The sequence below is a fragment of the Equus caballus genome, chromosome 3 (assembly GCF_041296265.1).
Source record: "Equus caballus isolate H_3958 breed thoroughbred chromosome 3, TB-T2T, whole genome shotgun sequence".
NCBI classification, from domain to species: Eukaryota; Metazoa; Chordata; class Mammalia; order Perissodactyla; family Equidae; genus Equus; species Equus caballus.
The window spans coordinates 91,514,175-91,537,684 of NC_091686.1; the positions used below are offsets into that span (position 1 = coordinate 91,514,175).

General features: G+C 44.7%; 1 protein-coding gene and 1 long non-coding RNA gene across 14 annotated transcripts in view; one reads left to right on the forward strand and one right to left on the reverse strand.

Annotated features, from left to right (window-relative positions):
* LOC102150863 (uncharacterized) overlaps positions 1–22,446 on the reverse strand; it is a 152,187-nt gene extending 129,741 nt beyond the window's left edge. For all 12 annotated transcript variants that reach the window (XR_011437606.1, XR_011437602.1, XR_011437605.1 and 9 more), the window contains exon 1: positions 22,217–22,446. This is a non-coding gene — a long non-coding RNA (uncharacterized lncRNA). The remainder of the gene's footprint in view (positions 1–22,216) is intronic.
* The window catches only part of BEND4 (BEN domain containing 4), a 36,698-nt gene continuing 34,196 nt past the window's right edge, over positions 21,009–23,510 (forward strand). The window contains exon 1 of one of the 2 annotated variants that reach the window (XM_023638161.2): positions 21,009–21,662. In XM_023638161.2, the coding sequence (XP_023493929.1) occupies positions 21,176–21,662 (487 nt within the window). In that variant the 5' untranslated portion in view covers positions 21,009–21,175. The remainder of the gene's footprint in view (positions 21,663–23,510) is intronic. The other variant, XM_023638162.2, reaches the window with a different exon arrangement.

Sequence of the window (23,510 nt, forward strand, 5' to 3'; positions counted from 1 at the left end):
ATGTTAAGGTTCCATAACCCAAAGCATTAGGAACAGTTTCTATGTGGTTACCATACAATGGGCCCAAGTAAAGATGTTTTCACAGACAGCGCAGAGGACATGAAATTTCTCTCTCGGCCTAGAAGATCTCTTCCGGATCTAGACTCCATCTAGAGATTCCAGATAAACCACCTTTCCCATCCTGGGAGATGGCTCGGTGCAGAGGCAAGAGGGCCAGCCTTCAGGTCCACAGATCCACCTCCCAAGCTCAACTCTACCACTCCTTTGCTTTATGACACTGGGAAAATTGCTTTACTTTCCACACTTCAGTTTCCTTATTTATGAAATGGTCAAAATAATGCCAGGTTTGGGGCCACCCCAGTGGCACATTGGTTGGGTTCATGTGCTCTGCTTTGGTGGCCTGGGGTTCATGGGTTCGGATCACGGGTACAGACCTACACACCACTTGTCAAGCCCTGCTGTGGCGGCATCCCACAAAGAAGAACTAAAAGGACTTACAACTAGGATATACAACTATGTACTGGGGCTTTGGGGAGAAAAATAATAGTAATAACAATAATGCCAGGTTTGGGGTGGTTGCAGGGAATGAAAGGGTTAATGCATGCAAAATGTTCAACATAGAGTCTAGCAGGGAACAGGCTTCCTATGAATAATGACATACTTTTACTGGGTTTTGAGTTTTCAAGGATTTATATTATTTTAAATTAATCATATTAAAAACACAGACCCTAGCATATTGTTGTCACTCAATAAATGTCAGGTAACAACTTAATAAGGCAATACCTCTCAAGAATAATGAATTTAAAAATTCATGAAAACATCTTATAATATTAATTTTTAAAAATTCAAACATCAGATTTTCTTTTCCATTCACCAATGTAATGCAAAGGGAAAGAAGCAAAAAGGAAAATTCTATTAAAAATGATGCAAATCTACAGTGTATATTTTTAAACCTGTGTTAAATTGTGTAGGCAATCCCTACCTTGACTACATACGTTCCTAAAGATGGATGTGAGCAATCCACCCATTTTGAACAGACTTCTATTCCCACACAACTAAAAAATATTATAAATTCCCTATATAATCCTCAGCTTTAATTTTGCCCTTTTCCTTTGCAGTTAACACAAAGGAACAATTCAACTGGCTTAAATGCAAATGGTCCAGCTGAGGTTCAAATTGACCACCCCCTGCCTTCATAGTAGTTTCCATCTTTGTCCCAACGGAATAAAATTTATGAGATATTCATTTCTATCACTTTAATTTTTCCACTTTCTACTTGTTTTTATAAATATCACAGGCAACATAAAACAGTAATTTCCAGAAGTTTTTAAATAATGAGAAACTTTCTTAAAAAAATCTATCCAGAAACAAATATGTAAAATAGATCAAAGTGAGGCCGTCCTGGCTGAAGGGAGGTGTGAAATCTGGAGCCCACTCCCAGCCCAACAACTAAGGTCTCTGCCACTCCCAAGATCTCTTGAATGAAACGTAAGTTGGATCATGTCACAGATGGTGCTCAAGACCCTCCAATGGCTGCCCCTCACACAGAGTTAAAAACCCCAAGTCCACATCTTGCCCGACTTGTTCTGGTCTCTGAGCACCTCTCAGTCTACTATGTGCTAACACATTTTCCTTCCCATCCACCACCATCCCACCCTACCACCATCTGGATGCTCCATTCCACGACTACGACTGTCCTTGCTATTCCTTGAACAAGCCAAACATGCTGCTCCTCAGCTCCTTTGCATTTGCTATTCCCTCTGTAAAATGCAAAACCCCCACAAAATCACGTGGTTCCTTCCCTTATGTCTTTCAGATCTCTGCTAAAATGTTATCTCCTCAGAGCGGTCTTCTTGTCTGCCCTGTACAAAGCAGTATACTCCCACCCCCAACACTATCCCCTTTCATTTTTTTTCTTCTTGGTGCGTACATTATTGACATATTTCTGTATTTATGTATATACTTATTTATTGCCTGTCTCTGAATTAAATGTGAGCTCATTAGGATAGGAAAATTTGTTTTGTTCACCTCAAGTCCTTAAAACAACACCTGACGCTCAATAAATACTTGCTGATTGAATGAATGAAGGAGATACCTATGCATGGTTCATGAGGCAGTTTTAAACCTCTGCAATGTGTAAGTCAATACCATTCTATAGAAAAATATGAGAGCATTGTCAAAACTGGCATAAGAAAGGGACACTGAAGGTGTCACATTCATAACACCAAAAGTGTAAGCTGTTTTGACACCCAAATTTCAGGTCATAAGCCTAGATTCAGGAGAAGCAGGGGTGGGTTTGCAGATGGTGGAAACGAATCTATCAATGCAGATTATTTTTACTCACATGCTTCTTGGACTACCAAAAGGATATGAGAATTGCAGAGACAAAGGCTATTGCTGGATGTATCTTCCTGACGTTCCTCAGGGTTGTGGTCCAGGATGTGTGAAAAATACACCAGGTCCAAAGGCCTCCACACAAAAGGCAGTCCCTGGCTTCTTGGTTCTACCCACCCCCTTCCAGAAAAGTTACATCAGTTCCCAGAAACAGTTTATAGCCATGTAGAGGGCATTAACTGTGATTATCATGAAGCCACATCATCCAGGCCTGATGTCCAAGGTCTCCATACTGAAATTTTTGCTGCACCTTTCTTATGCAATGTCTTTTTTCTCCATCTGCACCTCACGACCCAGAGATTTCCCTACTATGTACACTTAGGGGCTTTCCATGAGTTGATCCAGCCTACCAAAGCACAAAGCTGACAACCACTTTGAAAATATACCAAGACCACGAAATTCCATGCCTTAAGCAAAAGACTAGACTCCAGAAATGATTTAAATAAACAAAACTAGACCCAAAAAACTGCTCAACCAAAGAGTCCTGGCATTCTCATCAATATTCATTTAACACAGGTTTTACCAGAGCAGGAAGCAGGTGCAAAGAAACGTGTCCTGACTCACTGGGAATAAGATGGGCTATTTTGGATGCTACTACAACCCATGGATAAAGTGAAGTTAACATACTGCAGTCAGCCATTTTGCTATGGATAAATTAACATTTTACATATTTTATAGATCCCTGAAACCTTGATCTTAAGAAATTTTTTTTCCTCTGCCTGGAACATTCTTCTCTTTACTCCTAGGTAACTCCTACCCATGTTTCAGATCTCCGCTTCTCTCTCTGTTAGTCCCTCAGGGAGGCTGTCCCTGACCCCTTTCCCACAAGATAGGAGGCTGTCCCACTGGCCCCTCCCCATACAGTCTCAGAAAACCTGGACTTTTCCTTTAATGTTCTTAACTCACCTGTAATCAATGTCCATTTACCTGTTTAATATCTGTCTCCCTTAGTAGACCACAGATGAGCTCCAGGTGGGCAGAAACAATATTTGTATTGCTCACTGTCGTGTCCCCAACATGGAGTTGTGCTCAGTCAGTCAAATAAAGTAATGAAGGAATGGAACACAGCTTGACTTATGTGTTGACACTACTATGGATACTTGCAACAGCCCTGCTTTATTAGGGTAATAGGTTCCCCTACACAAAAAAAGTAGTGATCCTTGGATCAAGATGTGGATTATTTTCTCAGTTTCTTAGGTTGTAGATGACTGTCTTCTCCTTGTGTCTCCTCACGTCCTCTTTCCTGTGTGTGTCCGTCTCTGTGTTCAGACTTCCCCTTTTTATAAGGACACCAGTCATATTGGATCAGGGCCCACTTCTCAAGGCTTCCATTCCCAATCCTCCCTAATGGGGTAATTCAAATCCTTGCAAGTGCACCTACAGGATCAAGAAGCTCATGGAATCTTGGGCTTGAGTTCTGATCAAAACTTGACCTTAAGATTTTCCAAACATTAGCAGGAATGGTAGAAGTCAGATCAACTGTCATTCCAAAGCTTCAAGCAGACAATAAACAAACAAACAGCAACCAAAAAGAAAAACCTGAGCAGTGCTTTTCAGTGCCAAATGCAGCAATACCCTTGGCCCTGGGTCACTCCTCCACTTCTCAAGGTGGGAACTCCCTAGGCACCCAGAGAATCGGCAGCCTTGAGAGCATCAGGAAGCAGCAGCTCCCAGTGAACACTACCACCACTGATGATGATGATGAGAGTCTTCCAGGAGGTGTCTTTGGCACTGGGGATCAACTAAGAAGAGCCAAAGCATGCAAAAAATAACATGGCAGACACCAAATGGTGTCTATATCTGACATTGAAGTTGTGGGGCTCACCACTGAGGACTCTAAGAAATATCTGTTAGGCGAGGTGTTTTCAGGGTAAGAGACTCTTCAGTGCAAGTGAGGGTAAGAACAGGAAATCTAAATTGATGCTGTTGTGACTTCCTTTGTAAGGTGGTGTGCTTGGCAACCTTTTGATGATACTATTACACATTACGCATAAGGAGAAGGAAAAGAGAAGGAAATTCAGAACATTATGGGTAGCGAGTAAGGGGATGCTGGCATAAAAAAAATCCCCCCGTTGGAGAGAGAGAGACAGCGTTAGAATCGCCACTATGGGTTGCAAATGTTACAAAGGAGCAGGAACCAAGGAATGAATGCCAAGACAGGAAGCAAACACAGCATGACAATGATACCCAGAATGTCAAAGGCTTGGAAGTTTTCCTAATCCTTGTTTAATCTTCTGGGAGACTTTTTTTTTTTTCATAGAAATAAATGCATCTTTAATTTCATAATGAAAATCAAGAAGTAAATAGATTTGATTTTATAGCCAACTTACAAAAAGATACCTATTCCATTAATGAGTGGACATCTGTATTTATAAAAAGAAGGGGTCCTAGACGATGATCATTTAGTCTCTGAGGAAATCGCCTTCAATTCATTCATTTGATGAATATTTATTGAGCCAGGCACTGTTCTAGGTGCTGGGGATACTGCAGTGAACAAAACTCTCTGTCCCCACTGGGTTTACATCCTAGCGAGGAGAAGCAGACCATAAGCGAAGGAAGCCAGCAGAAAGAGTATGAGTGAGAAAGTCTTTGGAGAGAAAGCAGGGAGAAGAGGGGGTGTGTGGGTGGGTGGGCAGAGCAGGTGTCACTGAGAAGGTGAGATTTTGATCTCTCTCTCAGAACATGCCACTCACATTAAGAAGTTGGTCAAAGACTCAAAGAACCTGAAGGAGCAAGTCATTTGGGTGTGGGGGGAAGAGAGTTCCAGGCAGAGGGAATAGCAAGCAGAAAAACCCTGAAATGGGGCTGCTCCTCAAGAGCCCTAGAAACAGCAGGGCTGGTGTGGATGGAGTGTGGTGATCGTGGGAGAATGAGATCGGAGAGGTGGGACAAGAGGGGCAGATAATAAGGGCCTCTGCTGGGCCTGAGTGAGAGGGTCAACAAGTGCCAACCTGAGCAGAGAAAGGACATGACCCGACTTATCTTTAAAAAGCATCACTCTGGGCAACAGCAGTACAGGTGCTGCATATATTTGACCTGAAGTCTCCGAAAAGATTAAGACTTAAACTTCCAGAGTTCCTACCCGTCCACCAACTCAACTTCAATATTCCCCCTGAGATTTTCAAAACTAGGCTGAGGGGTCATTTTGCAAAAATGCAGAAAACAGCAATTCTGTCATTCTAAACATACTACACAGACACACAGGGTAGTACAAGATGGAATAGAGTTGCATCTCCACAATGTCAGGTAATACACTCACCTGAGTCTACAGCTTCTGGACCATACTCAGAACTCAGTTTTGGTCCAGTCAGATGTTTGGGGGTACAGTGGCCAAGGGGAACATGAGGGGAGAAGAAAGCAAGAGACAAAAGGACTGCACCTGACCCAAGTGCTAAACTTCAGTCTTGAGGAAAGAACCAGGGATTGCTGCCGCCAGACTGAAGTATGCCCTATCTGCCAGGACCCACGCACTTCCATGAGAATGTTTGATGAGGACCTTTGGTACTAGAGATTCCAGGACAGTCATGATTTCATATGTTGTATCCCATTGGCCCCACAAATCATTAAAGTGTCCCTGAAGAACTTCCCACAAAGCTGCTAACAGAAAACATCAGGCGTTTCTGTCACAGAGAGATGAAAGAGAAGGGAAGGCTGGAGGAAGGGAGATTCTCCCAAGTGGAACTAACTTTCAGGAGGGATGAGGAAGGGGAGAAGGGGAAGGTTCAAGCAGCGCACAGCTGTTGAATCCTGGGCTAGGACCACTATTCATTCCTACGTGCCTGGGTTCGTATCCCTGATTAAATGAAATAATGTGCATACAGCCCAGGCACTCAAAAAGGCCAATTCTCTTCCCTCTCCTGAGTCAGCCTACCATCTTTTAGGAAGGCAGGAGGAGAAAAGCAGGCTTTAGACAAGCTGTATGACATGATTTCATTTTTACTAAACATACAAACATACAGCACATACTAAAAAGGAGCAACCAGAAGAACGTAAGTCAGGTGTTTACAGTCATTATCTCTGGATAGTGTTATTATGGCTAATATTTTTGTTGTTGTTTATCCGTATTTTTTCCTTTTCCACAATAAACATGGATTACATGTATTTTTCTGAGACAGCGAAGTATGTATTATATTGTAGAAAGGTTTCCAATACAAATGATTCACATGACAAAGAAAGTCCCTGAAAAGCTAACATTTTGTCGTCTAATCTACATACTCCTGGACATGCCTGGAAGTAGTTCCTCAATCACTGGTCAACAAATCCCAGTTTGGGTTCTGGAATATATGACCAGAGCATCATCCAACCGATAAACAGACTAGCTTGAGGATGGCATAGACGTTAGGATAGGAATATGTCTTCCACACCTCAATTAAATGTGCCATACCCGTTCTATCATTTAATTATAAGCCTGTCAATAAAACCACTTCAAATCAAGTGACTGGATTTTTGGAGGGGCTTTACTGCTAGGGAAAGGACTTCTTGCGACCTTTGTCTAGCAAGACACAGAAAAGGCTAAGGACGTGTGATTGCTGCATTTTGCTTTCCATCTTTCCCTTTTTCTAACTGGGAGTTTCTACTGCATTTATCCTTTTACTTCCATTATTATATACTGGGTATTTTGGAGGGGGTTAGTCATAGGTTGCCAGACTGTAAAGGGCCATGTTTGAACTTGACCTAGAGGAAAAGACATTGCACAGAAATGCTACGCTTGGATCTAGATGTAATAACTGGATGTGACATTAGGTTGCTTCTCTCAAAGGGAATATGTGAGTATATTTTGGCTGAACACGGGATAGTTATGATAAACGAAGGCATTCTTGTGATTGTATGATATATGTGTCAGGCAGCCAAGGGATGGACTGTCCTGTACTCCAGTGACAGCTATCTCATCCCTCTTCTCCTGGGAAGACACTCTCTGCCCCTGCTTACAGTGGTAAGCATCAGACCCAGGTCAACCAATCATAATATCCATCCTTTGGAAACAGAGGTTGATTGGTCCAAGGGGTGGGCATATATCCCAAAGTAGAGTGAATCAGTTTTCTTGCCTGGGATTTATATATATGTACTGGACAAAAGAAGTTCTCTTTGCCTGGGTACTAAGCTGAGGCTGAGAGTGGCTGTATGCTCTGACATGTGGACAGGGTGGATCTTCAGTAAGAGAGAATGAGGAGGACTTGCAAAAAGAAACCGAGACAAGCAAGGATGAGGACTGGATGGGGAAGGAAGGAGTCCTGCCAGCACCAAATCCTTGATTCCAGTTGCTACAGCCTTGATTGCTGTAGCGTATCTGTTCCCCCTGTGACCTTCACAGCCACACCAGTCGATCCAGCCCTTGGCTCTTTCAGCTGGTCTGAATTGGGTTTACTGATAACATGTCTACCCAAGGATTCAGCTACAATAACTATTATCAAAGAGGCAGTGGATCCAAACCCATGTTTCTTTGTCATAAAAGAAGCTAACTAGTTTATTCTTCATTCAAATCTGTGCTGATCTTTCAGTTTCCTTTTCTTAGTTTACCTCCAAGTGGTGTCAAAAGGCCTCAGGATTACAATGAGACATCAAATAAAGAATGTAAACATTTTGTCATCCGGCCACCCATTTCAACATTTCGCACAGCAACAACTGTTGTTGAGATAGACTTATGTTTCCTCTGTGGTATTCCCTGGCAACCGAACATAAATAAAGAAATCAGCCATGGGAAGGGGGCCCTCGGCACCAGGGGACAGCGCAGGGTGAGGATGGGCAGAGCTCGAGGCTCAGATGAGAACAGTGTTTCCCGTGCTACCTCAAAGACCCAGCACTTAATGGGAGTGCAACCTTGACAAATATGCAGAGTGTAGTCTCTCACCATAGGAATTACCAAAGAAGCTAAAAACAGAAACATGCACTGCATAATCTCTAACCTCAGGGGACAACAAAAACAGAGAATTGCTGTGTCAATCTCATTTCCTTGTTAGGCGCATTAACATAAGTGCAGGCCTTCCCTGCTGAATGCCACACTTCACTAACATTCACTCGGCTCTGGCTTCTAAAATATTTAATTCCAGAGTAATTTTATTTTTTGCTTTTGATCCTTACTCTTTTGCTCATTTATCCATAAACATGAGCTACTGAACTGAGTTTAAGTAGCCAAGGTTAAACTTCAGGCCATCCAGATAGGACCAAACCAGTAGCCAAAGATGGGACCTCACTGTTGAAGGGGGTAATGATAATAATTAAAATTTTCTTTCTTTGGATACCTCCATGTAAGATTATTTGATGACGATTCATGTCTTGATTTATCCTGATGCTCTGGTTTAGGAAGGGAAGAGATTTATATGACAGGGATTTTCGTGGGTGTGGATGGTAAGAGGAGTTCTCATAATGTGAATTTTATAAACCCTCTCCTTTTGTCAAGACACTCTCTGATAGGATGGTTCTGTGAAGAGGAATTGCTAAAACCACTCTGCAAAGCAGTACTTTGTATCACTTGACTAATTCTGAAAGTAGCTCATTCAACCAATTTTGGCAACTGAACTATTTTCTGAAATCCAGAATAGCAAAAACTTGAGAGTGAGACCGAGACAAAACAGGGGACTGTTAAAAACAAGTCACAGTGCATTGTAGGGTGCCTTCCATTTACTGAAACGTTAACAGTGGGGAGGAAGGAGAATGGAGTGCATCTGAGCAGGCGGCTGCCCACGGATGCTGATCCTCAGACCTGGGGCAGCTGGCAGACGTGGTCTCTTTGATCTGCCCACCCAGCACAGGGATGAGTTCAGCCCGATTATCTTGGTTTCACAAATGAGGAAAATGGAACTCAGAGGCATGCCTAATCTGCCCAGAGTCACACAACTTGCCCAACAGCTCAGAGCCAATGAGTGGTGGAAACTAAACTTGGGTCCAGGGCTGCTGGTCCAAGGTCTGTGCTCTTCACATGGTTTATAGAGAGGCCAGCAGAGGAGTCTATGCTCAAAGATCCCTCTCATGGGCAGTTGTTGGTTGGAATTAAGAGGTACACAAAGGACTTCATTTGATTGTATCTAATGATGATGAAGATGCTGATAAGAGCTAAGCTGTATTGAGTGTTTTCTGTGTGCCAGGCTCTGTTTATGTGCCATGTATTAATTCCTTTCATCCTCAGAACAATGCCGCCAAGTGGGCACTATTATTATCCTCATTTTACAAACGGGGAAACCAAGGTACTGAGGGTCAAGTAGCCGGTGCAAGGACACACAGCTGGTAAGTGGAAAAGCCAACCTAAACCCCAAGCTACCGTTTCCAGTGCTCATACTCCTAACTTCTATGCTCCCCTACTTCTTGGACACACAGATAATGGACAGTTCAGCCCAGCCTACAACTTCGTAATTCTCCATTGTGCCACTCAGACTTTTGTTCAGAGCAACACTCATGCTACCCTTCTGCTGGCAAAAACGAGACACTTGGGACATGGAATAGCTTAAAAGTTCCTAAGAAAAAAATAGGATTTCTTTAAATTTACTCCATAGAAAAACAATCTATGCTTGAAACCATACGCGTTCTTGGAAATCCAAAACAACTATGATGGTCGCAACAGACTGAAAACACACGCCTCACAGGTTCAAGATGGGGGCTCCCCAAGGCAGAAGTCACACCCATGGGTCTGTTCTTACCTTCTGAACATGTGGATGATCTTTCTTGGGAATCTGGGAGTCGCACTCAGAGAAAAAACAGAACAAAACCACTAGCTCTTTCAGGAAAGGGAAAGTAATCTAAGTAACAGCTGTTGTCATGCATATTACAGAATATACATTACTTGCTTTACAGAGCAGAGTGTATCGGGAGCAAGTCAAGTTATTGTTTGTACAGGTATATCTGTCCATGGACAAACAACAAGTCCAGATCAATCCTCCTAAATTTGCCCAACTAAAGAGAGAGAGTAAAGCATAAAACCATCTGACTCTCGCTTTCGACATTCAAGATTGTCTTCCTCTGTCATTTCATTTTTCACTTACAATTCCAAAGACGGCTTCTTCTTTGATTTAGGGAACATTTTTACCCCGCAGAAATGGCTTTTATTAAAGGGTGAAAGAGGAGCTATTAGTTTACGCTCAAAGATGCAGTAGAGAGCAGTTGCTTTTTTCTGCCCAGCATCCCCTCCCCCATGTGTGGTTCCAGTGGGCAGCCCTGTGACCCAGGCCTAATCTGTAACAGAACTCTCTCTCCCAAGCAATAAAGACTGGTCCAAGGATGCCACGTGACAGCTGTCTTTCTGTTGTGGATTTTAAGCTGGGAAGATGACACTTCGTGTCTGTTGGAGGCCATCTTTCCTGCAAGATGGAGAGCTGAGAATTAGAGGGAAAGAGAAAATTCTGGAATCAGTGAGCTACTTTTTGTAATCTCAAAGACTAATTCCTGCAGTCCTTTCTTCCTTCCTGGGAGATACCTTAGCGTCCTTCTGAGTTGAATGAGCCAATAAATTTCCCTTTTGCTTAATTTGGCTTGAGTCAGATTTCTGTCTCTTGCAACCAAAAGAGTCATGACATAAAAGACTAAAAGTTTAAAGCACTACCTTGACCTCTCACAGAAGGTGCCTGCCTGAGCAGAATGTATTTCCCGCTCCTCCAAGAATTGAGTGTCTTTTATACCCAATAAACTTGTCATCTTGGTAGTGTCAATCATCTTCTGCATTCAATCATTTCTTTCTATTTCACTGCCCACTTAGCCCCGACTTAAGGCTGATGTGATTGCTCTCTGACTGCAGTGACTTAGTCTGTCTTTGGGGAAACAGAGTGTTACCCTTTTTGCTCATAAACAGCAAAATGCTCAGGCATCCCAAAGTGTACTGGTCCTCTAAGTGGTTACCTTGATACCATGTGTTCATTCCAGTCACTGCTATTGCTTCAAGCAGTGGTTCTCAAGACAGCTATATATTCAAATGATCAGAAGAGAATTTTATTTTATTTTACTTATTCTTTTTGAGGAAGATTAGCCCTGAGCTAACTACTGCCAGTCCTCCTCTTTTTTGCTGAGGAAGCCTGGCCCTGAGCTAACATCCATGCCCATCTTCCTCTACTTTATATGTGGAACGCCTATCACAGCATGGCGTGCCAAGCGGTGCTGTGTCCACACCCGGGATCCGAACTGGTGAACCCCGGGCTGCCAAGAAGTATAACGTACGCACTTAACTGCTGCACCACTGGGCCGGCCCCAGAAAAGAATTTTAAAACACCAACGCTAAGGTCTCACCTCAGAGATTCTGTTTTAATTGGTCTGGGGACAGGCCTGGGCATCAGTATTTTTCAAAATTCTCCCAGCCAAGGTTAAGTCAGCCAAGGTGAAGATTGGCTGACTAAAAGTATATTTATATATGTTTTTCATACTTTTTATGTTTGATTCAACTTGAATAACTTGTTCTCTGACCATGCTTTTGGGAGTGTGGTGGGAGAAGGCATGGAGGTGTTAGCCTTGGGTACCCTCCTTCAGCATTTCCTGAGATGTGCTTGAATTCATTAAAACACTTTGGACATCTCCAGGAGTATGATGGGAATGATCAGAGGTCCCTGTTCTTAAAGTTGCTTACACATTGGCCCTGTGGTCTACAGCCTCATAGGAACCCACTGTTTGTAGCCAAGTGTGCATATCTGTTGTGTGTATTTAAGTCTTCTGTCTATATATATTAAACCATACAAATTCTGGTAGACTTGTTTTAAAAAAATCAAACACTTGATCTTTCTGACATAACTCATTTTGGTTAATAGAGATTATCATATAACCTACCTACATGGCATATGTATTAGTTTGCTAGGGCTGAGGTGAGAAAGAACCACAAACAGAAATTTGAACACAGAGGCAGGCACACGGAGAGAAAGCCAGGTGAAGATGAAGGCAGAGATGGGGTGATGCTTCTACAAGCCAGGGAACACCAGAGATTGCCAGCAAACCAACTACCAGAAGCTAGGGGAGAGTCATGGAACAGATTCTTCCTCACAGCCTTCAGAAGGAATCAAGCTGGCTGACACCTTCCTTGGACTTCTAGCCTCTAGAACTGTGAGAAAATAATTTTTGTGGTTTAAGCCACCCAGTTTCTGGAATGAACACATGGTATCAAGGTAACCACTTAGAGGACCAGTACACTTTGGGATGCCTGAGCATTTTGCTGTTTATGAGCAAAAAGGGTAACACTCTGTTTCCCCAAAGACAGACTAAGTTACTTTGTTATGACAGCCCTGGGAAACTAATATAGTTCCTTACAGAAAAGAAAAGTCTGTGATTCTGTAACCATTTACCTTTGACACTGTCTGGAGTGATGGGGGGAAAGACCCAGAAGTTTGAAGAACCTGAAAACAATAAGTTAAAAGGTCATTGTCGATTGCCATGCAACACACGAAGTTTATTACCAACTGCTTTTGAAGACAAAAGAGGAGGGGAAAAAATCCAAAACTTTCCTCATTTCTAGCCTAGAAAACAGTTCCAAAGAGCCCAGCTGCCTGGACATTATAGAAGTCAGTTAGAAAATTATCACATTTCTTGCAGCAAAAACATATTTCTATTGGTTTTCAAAAATGGATACTTACAGAAGCTTTGTTAGCAAAACATTAAATATTCTAGACAACCAGGACACCAGACAAATCAAGCTGCTTTCTTGGTTGGGGACATATGGCATGGATTAATTTGTAAAAATTCCTGTAAAGCATATAATGTGTGATGTTACAAAACCTCAATTTGCCAACATTTAAGATTGTATTTCATTGGCTCATTTTAGAACCTTCTCCATGGAAGTTGGTCCTTCTGTGGTACTATGGAACAAAATATTGGCTTAAACTCTAATTAACATTATGAACTGATCATTTCCTATTGCAATACAATACTCATATAGAAAAACAAAGAGAGGGCAGAATGGAAATTGATCTTGCTGGTGGAGACTGCAAACTCTTCCTAAAAACTGAATCACCCACAGTTTGATTTGTTGTTACTACACCTCCTCAACTTTCTTTTTTTTGGTGAGGAAGATTGGCCCTGACATAACATTTGTTGCTAATCTTCTTCTTTTTTCTCCCTAAAAGCCCCTAGTATATAGTTGTATATCCTAGTTGTAAGCCCTTCTAGTTCTTCTATGTGGGATGCTGCCACAGCAGGGCTTGATGAGTGATGTATAGGTCCTTGATGAGCGGTACATAGGCCTGTGCTCAGGATCCGAACCAGCGAACCCTGGGCCGCCAAAGCAGAGTGTGCAAACTTAACCACTCAGCCACGGGGCTGGTGCCATCTCAGCTTTCTTTTAAAACCATTTTCCTCCTTTTTCCCTCCTGGTTTTAATATCCAACTTTATTCTCATAAGTATTTCAAGCTCATACTTCTGTCCAGGTGGGTGCTTTCAGTTCTTTGGGAGGAATGTTCTTTTAGAAATTGGAGGAAAGTGAAGAATAGAGAATAAAAGATTAAATTTACTAAGTTTGACAAGGTATATTTGCTACTTTGATTAAACAGAAGAATCTTGACTTGAGTTAAATTCTTCAATGATTTGCTCTGTGACTTTGGGGAAATTTCTTTAATTCCTGTTCTTTAGTTCTCTTCACTTTATGGAAATAGCCCCGATATCATAACACTGGAAGAATCAATGAAAAAATAAACTAATTCATTATCAAGACCCAATTAGACAATGATGGTAAATTCTGGTACTTTTGCTGGAGCCGATGGGAAAGAGGTGCTCTCTTCCCACACAGGTTCCAACTGCTGGCGACCAGATGAACACCACAAAGAAGGAGCCTGTCAGAGAATGAATTAACACAAAGAAAATCATAGGCAAGAAATAGAGAGAGGCAGATTCCTAATAACACCATGTGAGCATCCATGCCCACTCTACACCAGCTATACCTCTAGTCTTCAGGGTCGTGTGAGCCACAAGCATCTTTATGGTTAATCCATTTATGCTGGGTTTCTGTCACTTGCTACCAAGAGTCCTAATGAATACAGAACCCTATTAGTGAGAAAAATAGTAATTAGATCAAAGATGACTGTCCTTTTCTACTCTTTAAAAGGATGTACCCACTGCAAAAAGGTCCTAGAAACCATCATAGAAAGGAAAGAAAAAACTGCTGTAGATTTCATTCTAAAGAGAGGCTGGGAGGTGATTACATTTCCTCTGAATAGCCCCAAGGGCCAAAAGTTGGAAGGAGCAAAAAAGCAAATTTGGGTTCAAAGCAAGGAAAACGTTCTGCTGTTCAGAGCTGTGTAAAATGGAATGGACTACCTCTTGAATATGTTCTGCATATGTCTACTTTCTTCCACTGTCACTACTGCTACACTCGTCCAAACAGTCCTAGCTCTCACCTGAACTACTGCCAGAGCCTCCTAAAGTCATTCATACGTTTAACAAATGTTTACTGAGCCTTTACTCTGTGCTAGGCACTATTCTAGATGCTGAGGACTCGGGAGGAAACAGAATGGACAAAAACCCCTGCCCTCAAGGAATCTGCATTCTAGTCAGGGGAAACAAGCAATAAACAAGTACAATACGTAGCATGACAGATGGCAATAGGTGCTACATACGAAAGGAGATAGGGGGCATGTTGAGGGGAGGGAGGAAGGGGACTAGGTTGCAATAGTAAACAGAGTGACTAGTGAGGGCCTCACTGATCAACTTGAAAAGCAAATTTGCCAGTTAGTTATTGTACTCTCAAAATGAGTTTAGTGGAGAATAGACTAAAGAGTAGCAATTCGGGATGTGCGTGCCATGGTGAAGCATAAGCAAATCTGGAGAACAAAGAGGGGGGAGCAAAAGGGGGAGTAGCGAGGGGCTGTTCCAAAGGGAAGTCCATTGGAGAAAAGTAACAGTTTAGGGTGATAATGGCTTCTCATTGGCTGAGCTGAAGCATTTCTCATTGGCTGGGCTGTTGCCCAGCAGGGGAGAGAAATCTTCCTTCAGTAGTAGAGAAGTTGAATTTCCTGTTGGAGATGTAAGCATATGTTTCTTCCTGTTTGGAGTAATTGATGATGCATGATAGGATGTGAGAGCTCCCTCTACAGGCCCTCCTGACTCCAATGTAGTTGAAGTTTCTCTTCTTCATCTCACACTGAAAAAGAGACAATTAGAGCTAATACTAGAAGGAGATAAGGCAGGGAGTTATGCAGACATCTGGGGAAAGACCATTTTAAGCAGAAGGAATATTGAGAGAAAGAATCCTGAGGAAGGATATTTTGGGCCCATTCAAGACCAGTGAGGCTGGAGTGGAGTGAAGGAGGGTGGGAGGGGGTAGAAAGGGCAAAGGATTGCTGTAGATCACAAGAGGCTTTAAGTTGGCAATTATATGAACTCTGGATTTTACTCTATGGAGGAGGAAGATGATGGAAGGCAGTGGAGAGACATGATTATATTTTAAAAGGGTCAGTCAGGCACTGTTTGGAAAATAATTGTCTCCCTGCATCCAATCTGATCCTCTACAGTCCATCGTCCACAAAGCAGAATGAATCTTTTAAAACACTGTAGAATAACCCAGCAATTCACTCCTGGACATTTACTCTCAGAGAAATAAAACTTACATCCACCCAAAAACCTGCACATGAGTTTTCAGAGCAGCTTTATAAACAAGAACCCCAAACTGAAAACAACCATAATGTCCTACAATAGGTGAATGGCTAAACAAACTGTGGGACATCCATACCAAGAAATACTGCTCAGCAACAAAAAGGGACAAACTAGAGTTGTTCCTCAGTATTAGAGGGGTGTTGGTTCCAGGAACCCCCATGGATAGCAACATCCGTGGATGCTCAAGTCCCTTATATAAAACAGTGTAGTACAATGAATACAGTTGGCCCTCTGCATCTGCGGGTTTCAGCCATCCCCTGAATATAGGGCCAACTGTATTGATACACACGACAACACGGATGGATCTCAAGGGCATTAAACTTAAGTGGGAAATCTCAGAAGATCATATATTGCATGATCCAATTTATATAACTAGAGTTACATAAAATGTACTCATTGGAGGAAATGGATGAAGGGTACCCAGGACCTCTCTGCACTATCCTTGTAGCTTCCTGAGAAGCCGTACTTCAAAATAAAGTTTTTTTTTTAAAAAAGCATTATAGAAAAGAAATTGTGTTCCAATGGAAAACTATGCATTGTCTGCATACAGCACACCTTCCCAGTTATCTGATCCTACTCTTTCACTGTCTTTGAACTATTTTTACAACTTTGAAAGTTCAGATAACTGATAGACATGCAAACTGTCGTGTCTGGTAGAGGTTCCCTTCCCCACTCACCTACACCCCCCATGGAAAAAACAGTTTACACATGGAAAAACCATTTACACATTCAACTCATCATTCCTTTAGTCCATATCAAATTTGTGCTTTTTTTTTTTTTAAACAACTTTTTTTTTTTTTTAAAGATTTTATTTTTTCTCTCCAAAGCCCCCCAGTACATAGTTGTATATTCTTTGTTGTGGGTCCTTCTAGTTGTGGCATGTGGGACGCTGCCTCAGCGTGGTTTGATGAGCAGTGCCATGTCCGCGCCCAGGATTCGAACCAACGAAACACTGGGCTGCCTGCAGCGGAGCGCGCGAACCTAACCACTCAGCCACGGGGCCAGCCCCATCAAATTTGTGCTTTTTTGATTTACCCTCTGAACATTATGAGGGAAATGAGCAAGTTAAATAAATTCTTTAAATCTGATCATTCTGATGTCTGTATGAGAGTCATTATTTTACCCTTTCTGAAAATTACCTTTTAAAAACATAAGTCTGGTTGTGTCACTCCCCAGCTTAACTGCCTCCAAGCTTCCCAGTGCATTTAGAATAAATTCCAAATGTTTCCCCAGGTATATAAGACCCCGCACAGCCTGGGCCCAACCTGCCCCTTGGGCCTCATCTCCTCACTCTGCCCCTTGCCAGGACACCCCAACTACTTGCCCTTCTTTCAGCTGCCTGACAACATCAAGCTTGTTCCAGCCTTAATGCTCCTATATCTGTTGTCCCTCAACCTGGATTCCTCTTCTCACAGATGGCTGTTTCAAGAGTAAATTCTCAGCTCAATTTTTGCACCTCAGAGAGGCCTTCTCAAACCACTCTATCAAAACTAACATCCTCATCCTATTTTTTTCATCATAGTTATTTCTATCTGAAATAACTAGTATATAGCTAATAAATAACTACTATATATGATACATAACATACTATATTTATTATATATTATATAAATATATAACTTATTATATATTATAATAATATTGTTCAGTTAGTTACTAGCTTGTTTATTATCTGCCCACCTCAATTCCATAACAGTAGGATCCTGGAATCTGGTTCCATTATATCCCCAGTGTTTAGAAAGGTACCTACCACACAATAGACACTCAATAAACATTTGTTGAATAAATCCCTGGGTGAATGATGCTTCTGCAAGTAGTAAAGTCCCCATCACCGGAGGTATTTAAGCATTTCTACAACCACTTGACAGGGTCACAGAAAAGCTATGAGTAAAGGCTCAGTCACAAGAATAAAAGACCATGACAGTCCCTTCTAGTACTATGACCCTCTGATTCTCTGGCCACCATGCCCTTTCTGCTGTGCAACGGGAAGAGCCAAGGAGTATTCCTCAGTCATTTCCACCAAATGACAGTATGCACACCCCTGTTCCTGCTGCAATATCATCTCAGCATTAAAATGTTGAAGCTAATCAGACATTTAATTTCAAAGTGGAAGGTCATTATCTTGTCACAAAATTTTATTCCAATTACTTTTTTTTCCTATTATACAAAATGAATTAAAAGTAGCACAAAACATTGGGAGATCAAACAGTCAATCAGAAGCTCATTAAATATCATTGAAATTGGTGCAATAAAAAGCATTTCCCATGGCTGACTTATTATTTAAAAGCTATATTCTGGATGACTCAAGGAATTGACATGCTGCCAATCAAAAAATCACCCTGTCCATAAATAGCCACTTGGCTTTTAAAAGTTCACTATCTCCTTCTTTTTTTTGAGATAAGAGTAAACACCTAAAAAGATTTAAAGCATGGGTGTAATTACCATCCTATCAGCCCTTGTGAGACTCTAAAGAGAAGATATCAGCAAAGTCACTATCTGATAATTCAGACTATAATTTACAGAAAGATGTTTACCAAGTGCTATCAGTGATTTTATAAACACTTCAATATACTACAGCACATTTATATATAATACTCAGCAGAGGACAAGCCCAGGCTTGTACAAGCAGGGATCAGTGGTCAGTTACAATTTTAAAATTGAGTTCAACTCCACACTTGGAATAAATGCCCATTTTATTTTCTAAAGAGTGATTATTAAGCACTGCATTTTTCTATGGACCCAGACATACGTGACTACTAGCAAGAGGATCTGAAACCTGATCATTTTTAAATTTCTACTATTTTTCCTCTAGGAACCCTCCCCGACCCCTATTTTTTTTAAAGCTAAACCAATAATTTTAGTATTTAGTTTTATAGAAAAAATTATGTTTTGATGTATGCGATGGCAGGTCCTTTTAGTTGGTAAAACATAACAACAGAAGTACTGTTCCCAGTCTCTTAAGGTGTTTAACTTGTAAGGATGATACAAATTAAAAATACATAAGCAAAAAAGAAAACTCCCAGGTATAGGAAATTACTTCTTCAGTAGAAAGACTCAAGAATTTCTCCCCTCTAGACCCACATGCACACTGCCACCATCCCAATTTCTTTTCAAAAGCCAGACTTATTGGCAAATTATCTGGGAGTAAAGTGGGAGAGAAACATTTCAATGCAAAATTCAGAATTGCTTTATAGAAAGAAAATATGGGGAGGTTTGTTATCATTTATTTCCTCCAGTATATCATTCAATTTCAGCTGTCTCACATCTCACAAGAAGCTTCCATTTCTCACTTATGTGCCTAAGAAACATCTCCCTGGCATCTCATTCTCTCTCTCTGTCTTTTACCAGCATTTCATTATTTCTTAACTGTCCCTCACATGCTTGTCTCCCTTTTTCCTAGTGATCCACGTGTCCTCATTTAGCAGTTTTCAGAAGCCAGGGAGAAACGCTGCAAATAATGTTAAATATGATTAATATCTTGAATTCCTTGAAATATGACATGCATGAGTTACAATGAAACCTCTTTTATTTCCCCATGAAATGCTTTTGCATAATGAGAAAGAAAATGTCCTCTATGCCCTAATCAGCCCTGACAGTTCCTGGACTCCCAAATACTTTTATTTATGGCATTATTTATTTCATCTCTAATAAATGGAGCGGGGGGAACCACAGCAGGATCTGAGGAGGCTGCAGGAGAGAGGGAGACTATCTAGGGTGGAGAAACACAGAAGCTAAACCAGCAAAGAAAAGGCTTCCAAAGGAAAGGACATCTGGGAAATGAGAGGCCAAGGACCTGAACCCCCAGAAAAAGAAAAGGAGTCACTTTCCCAAGACTCAAAGGAAAGCTTTGAAAAGGAATGTAACTTCAGAGTGCAGAGATAAGGGTCACACATCAAGGAGCTGCATGAAGAATTCTAACCTGGAGAAGGAAGACTGAAGGCTGGAAACCAAATCTGGGAGGGAGTACGCTGGTAGAGTTGGCCTAGGAGTGGGGTGATTTGCTCCAAAGATTGGCTGAGAGAGGCCAGGACACTCCTCTAGAGGTGAAGACATCTCTACCCCATAGGGATCCTCCTCCAAACCACAGAGGCTCTTCTGTCACTCAAACAACTACTGAAACTGTGTGTCGTCCAGAAACCCTGGCCTGGCAGCCCCAGATGCAGTGAGGAGCTGGGAGTTCTCTGGCCACACTGGTCCTACAAGCGTATCAAATGACGTTGCCGAAGGAGCTAATCACCACCCCAAAGGGAAGTATCAGGTCATATTTTTCCCTCCATTGCACAGTCTACCTGCAATGAGAAGAAAGTGATTTTGAATTCAAACGACCTGGATGCATCTGCGCAAATCGGCCATACACTCCTGACTGTGGGCAATTTCCTCGTGGAACCTCGACTTTCTCATCTGTAGAATGGGGGAAATGATTCTATTATGCACTCTCAGGGCCCCTACAGGGAACTAAAGAAATAATGTTAAAGTCCGACGTCCTGTGCGCTCTTAGGATCAGCACGAACTCGAAAGCCTCGTGCTGGGCATGAGCAAAACCCCAGCGCGCAGCGAGCTGGGTCAAGACCTCCAAGAAGGTTGGGGGAGCAATTCCCGAGCCGCAGAAGAACTGGCTGTAATACATTCCCCGGGCACAGACGCACTCGAGCTACCCCGCCCCGCCCCGCCCCAACTACTACCAGACCCTCTCTGCACCCCCGAGAGTTTCGGGTCACTTAGGGGGCGCCAGGAGCTCGCTTCCGAAGCCGGACCCCGCCTGCGGCAGCAGAAGCCTCAACTCCACAACTGGGGCTCCGAAGTCTCGCCCTGGCCGGAACCTCCTCCTGTGACCAGGGCGCCCTCCAGGTCTGGGCTCTCCCGTTCCCTCCCCCCGTCGGAGGCACACATCCCGCGGGCCGACCCGGAGGGCGGTGGCGGCGCCAGGCCCCGCCCCGCCCCCATTATCATTAGCAGATATTACCCTAAACACTTGCTCTTTACCTCCTTTCTCCCTCCAGGCATTGGCGAGGCGGCCTGTCAATCAGCACTCGGGCGGCAGCCCCCCGCGCGGGGGCTCAGCGATGCCAGCCTTAGCGACAGGCGGCAGTGGCGGCGGCGACCACGGCGCAGACACATACCCTCCCACAAGCGCGCACACGGCCCGAGCCGGCGGGCAGGCGGCGGAGACACCCTCGGAGCCCGGCGCCCGGCGGGGAGGGGGCGCACGAGCCGGGACCGGCCCCGAGGCGCAGCATGGAGGAGGAGATGCAGCCGGCGGAGGAGGGGCCCAGCGTCCCCAAAATCTACAAGCAGCGCAGCCCCTACAGCGTCCTCAAGACGTTCCCCAGCAAGCGACCGGCGCTGGCCAAGCGCTACGACAGACCCACCCTGGTGGAGCTGCCGCACGTCCGGCCGCCCCCGCCGCCCTTCGCGCCGCACGCCGCGGTCTCCATCAGCAGCAGCGAGCCGCCGCCGCCGCCGCAGCCGTTCCAGGCGCAGAGCTCCTACCCCTCTGGGCCCGGGCGGGCCGCCGCCGCCGCGGCCGCCTCGTCGTCGTCTCCGTCCTGCACGTCCGCCGCGTCCCAGGGCCACCTGAGGACTTCGGCGCCGCCGCCCGCGGCCCCCGCCGCCGCCTCATCCTCGTCTTTCGCCGCCGTCGTCAGGTACGGCCCGGGCCCGGCGGCCGCCGCGGGCAGTAGCGGCGCGGGCAGCGACGGCGCCAGCCTGGAGCTCAGCGCAGGTACCAACTCGGGCGCAACTTTCCTCCCCGCCTCGGCCGGGGGCGGGGTGGGGACCGGGAGGCAGAGGCTGGGGACGGCGGACACCCCCCCGCGCGCCGGGCCTGGCGGGAGGGGCGCGAGGGGCGAGCGGCGGGCGCGCACACCCCGCTGAGGCAGAGTCGGGGCGTCGGAGCGCACCCCGGAGGCCTCCAGCGCGGGCAGCAACTTCTGGAGGATTCCGCGCCGCCGCCGCGTCCGGGGCTTCCGACGGCGCGCGCGCCTCTTAACAGGTGGCTCCGCCGCTCGGATCCGGCTTGGCGCCCAAGAAGCGCCCGCCGTGGTCAGTTAGCAGCGGCGACCGTTCGGGCGGGGGCCGGGGAAGCAGCCTAGCGTGACAGCCGCCGCCGCTCCCGCAGAAGCTGGAAGTGCCCTGGCGGCTCTCGGGGACGCCCTGCCTTGACCCTCCGCAGCTTCACTTGTTTCCTTCCACTTCTTGCCTTTACTTCCCTCTCTCCTCGTTTGTTTTTCCTTCTCTCTCTCCACCCCCATTGCCTTCTGGTCCCCTTTTCTCTACCTCTTTGATGCACTCTCACTCTCGCGGTCCGCTCGGCTGGCTCTCGGGCTCTTTCCTTCCCCGTGCGCTTCTGTTTCTCGTGCGCGCGTTGTCTCGGCCCGTCTCTCTGTGCCTCTGTTTCCCCACCCACCCCCGAGTGAGTCCCAGCCGGTGGGCGCCTTGCCCCAGCCACGCGGTGGAACTGCCGCTCGTCCCTGCGGCCGACTCCGGGGAAGGCGGCATCCCGCCCCTCCCCCCCGGCCCCGAGAGCCCCAGGCGCGCCGGCCCGCCGCCCACGCTCCTCCTGCCGCGGGGACACTGCTGCCCCGCGGGGTCCCGAGCGTCTGGGCCCGGGTCCTGCGGAAATGCCTCGTGGGGAGCACCCACCCCAGGGGGCGAGACTCCTGTCCTTGACCAGGAGCTTGCAGGCGGCCGCCTGGGAAAAGCCAGCTCTCCTGCCGGGCTGCGGGGAGGAGGGAGGGCTGGTGGAAAGGCCACAGCCTGGGGCCTGCGCCCTGCGCCCAAGGGCGCTCCCCGTTCCCTGAGGGCGCGTGGCCACGTTTATCCCCTCGTCTGAGCTAAAAGTTCCTACTCAGGCCTTTTATGGCACTTTGGAGTGCATTTTGAGCCCCCAAAATTGTGCATATCGGTGAATCAAGGCTTTTTTTTGTAATGGAAATATGAGCATTGTCTCTAAATGAGTTATAGATGCCTACGCTAATGTTCTGTTGTTTGTCAATATTTTGACACATGAAGGATTGGTTTTGAGAAAGAAAATCTAATTACAGGTTATAGTGAAGACTTGTTCTGTCACATCCCTCACTGATTTGAAGATGTTTGACGGCTCTGAGTGGGGTTCTCCTGTTGGTGTCCTTATTGTCTGTGGGTGTGTTTTTCTTCAGTTGCTCTTGGCCCAGCATTCTATTGTATTTTTATGTTTATTGTTAGGCTACTCACTCACTTCCATTTTCCTCCTTATTTTTTTCTGTTTTCTCCCCTTCTTAAGAGCTTTGTGTTCTTTCTTTCCAGGTTTGGGTTCTTCTTTTCTTCTATACTACTTCTTGCACATGCCTATGTTTATTTTTCGACTCTGTTCTTCATTTTTATCTTGTTTTTCAGAAGTTTGAGTCCTTTTCCCATTTTCTGTATTTTGCTTACTCCTTTGCATAACCTCAGTTCCACCCTGTTCCTTGGGGGTTTTCCCCCTTTTTATCTGTCCAGTTCCGTCTTCAGTCTCATCCTGCTTTCTCCTTTCAGTCTTTGCTCTCTTTCAATCTTTTACTTCCTTTTGTACACTATAAATCCGCCCCCTCTC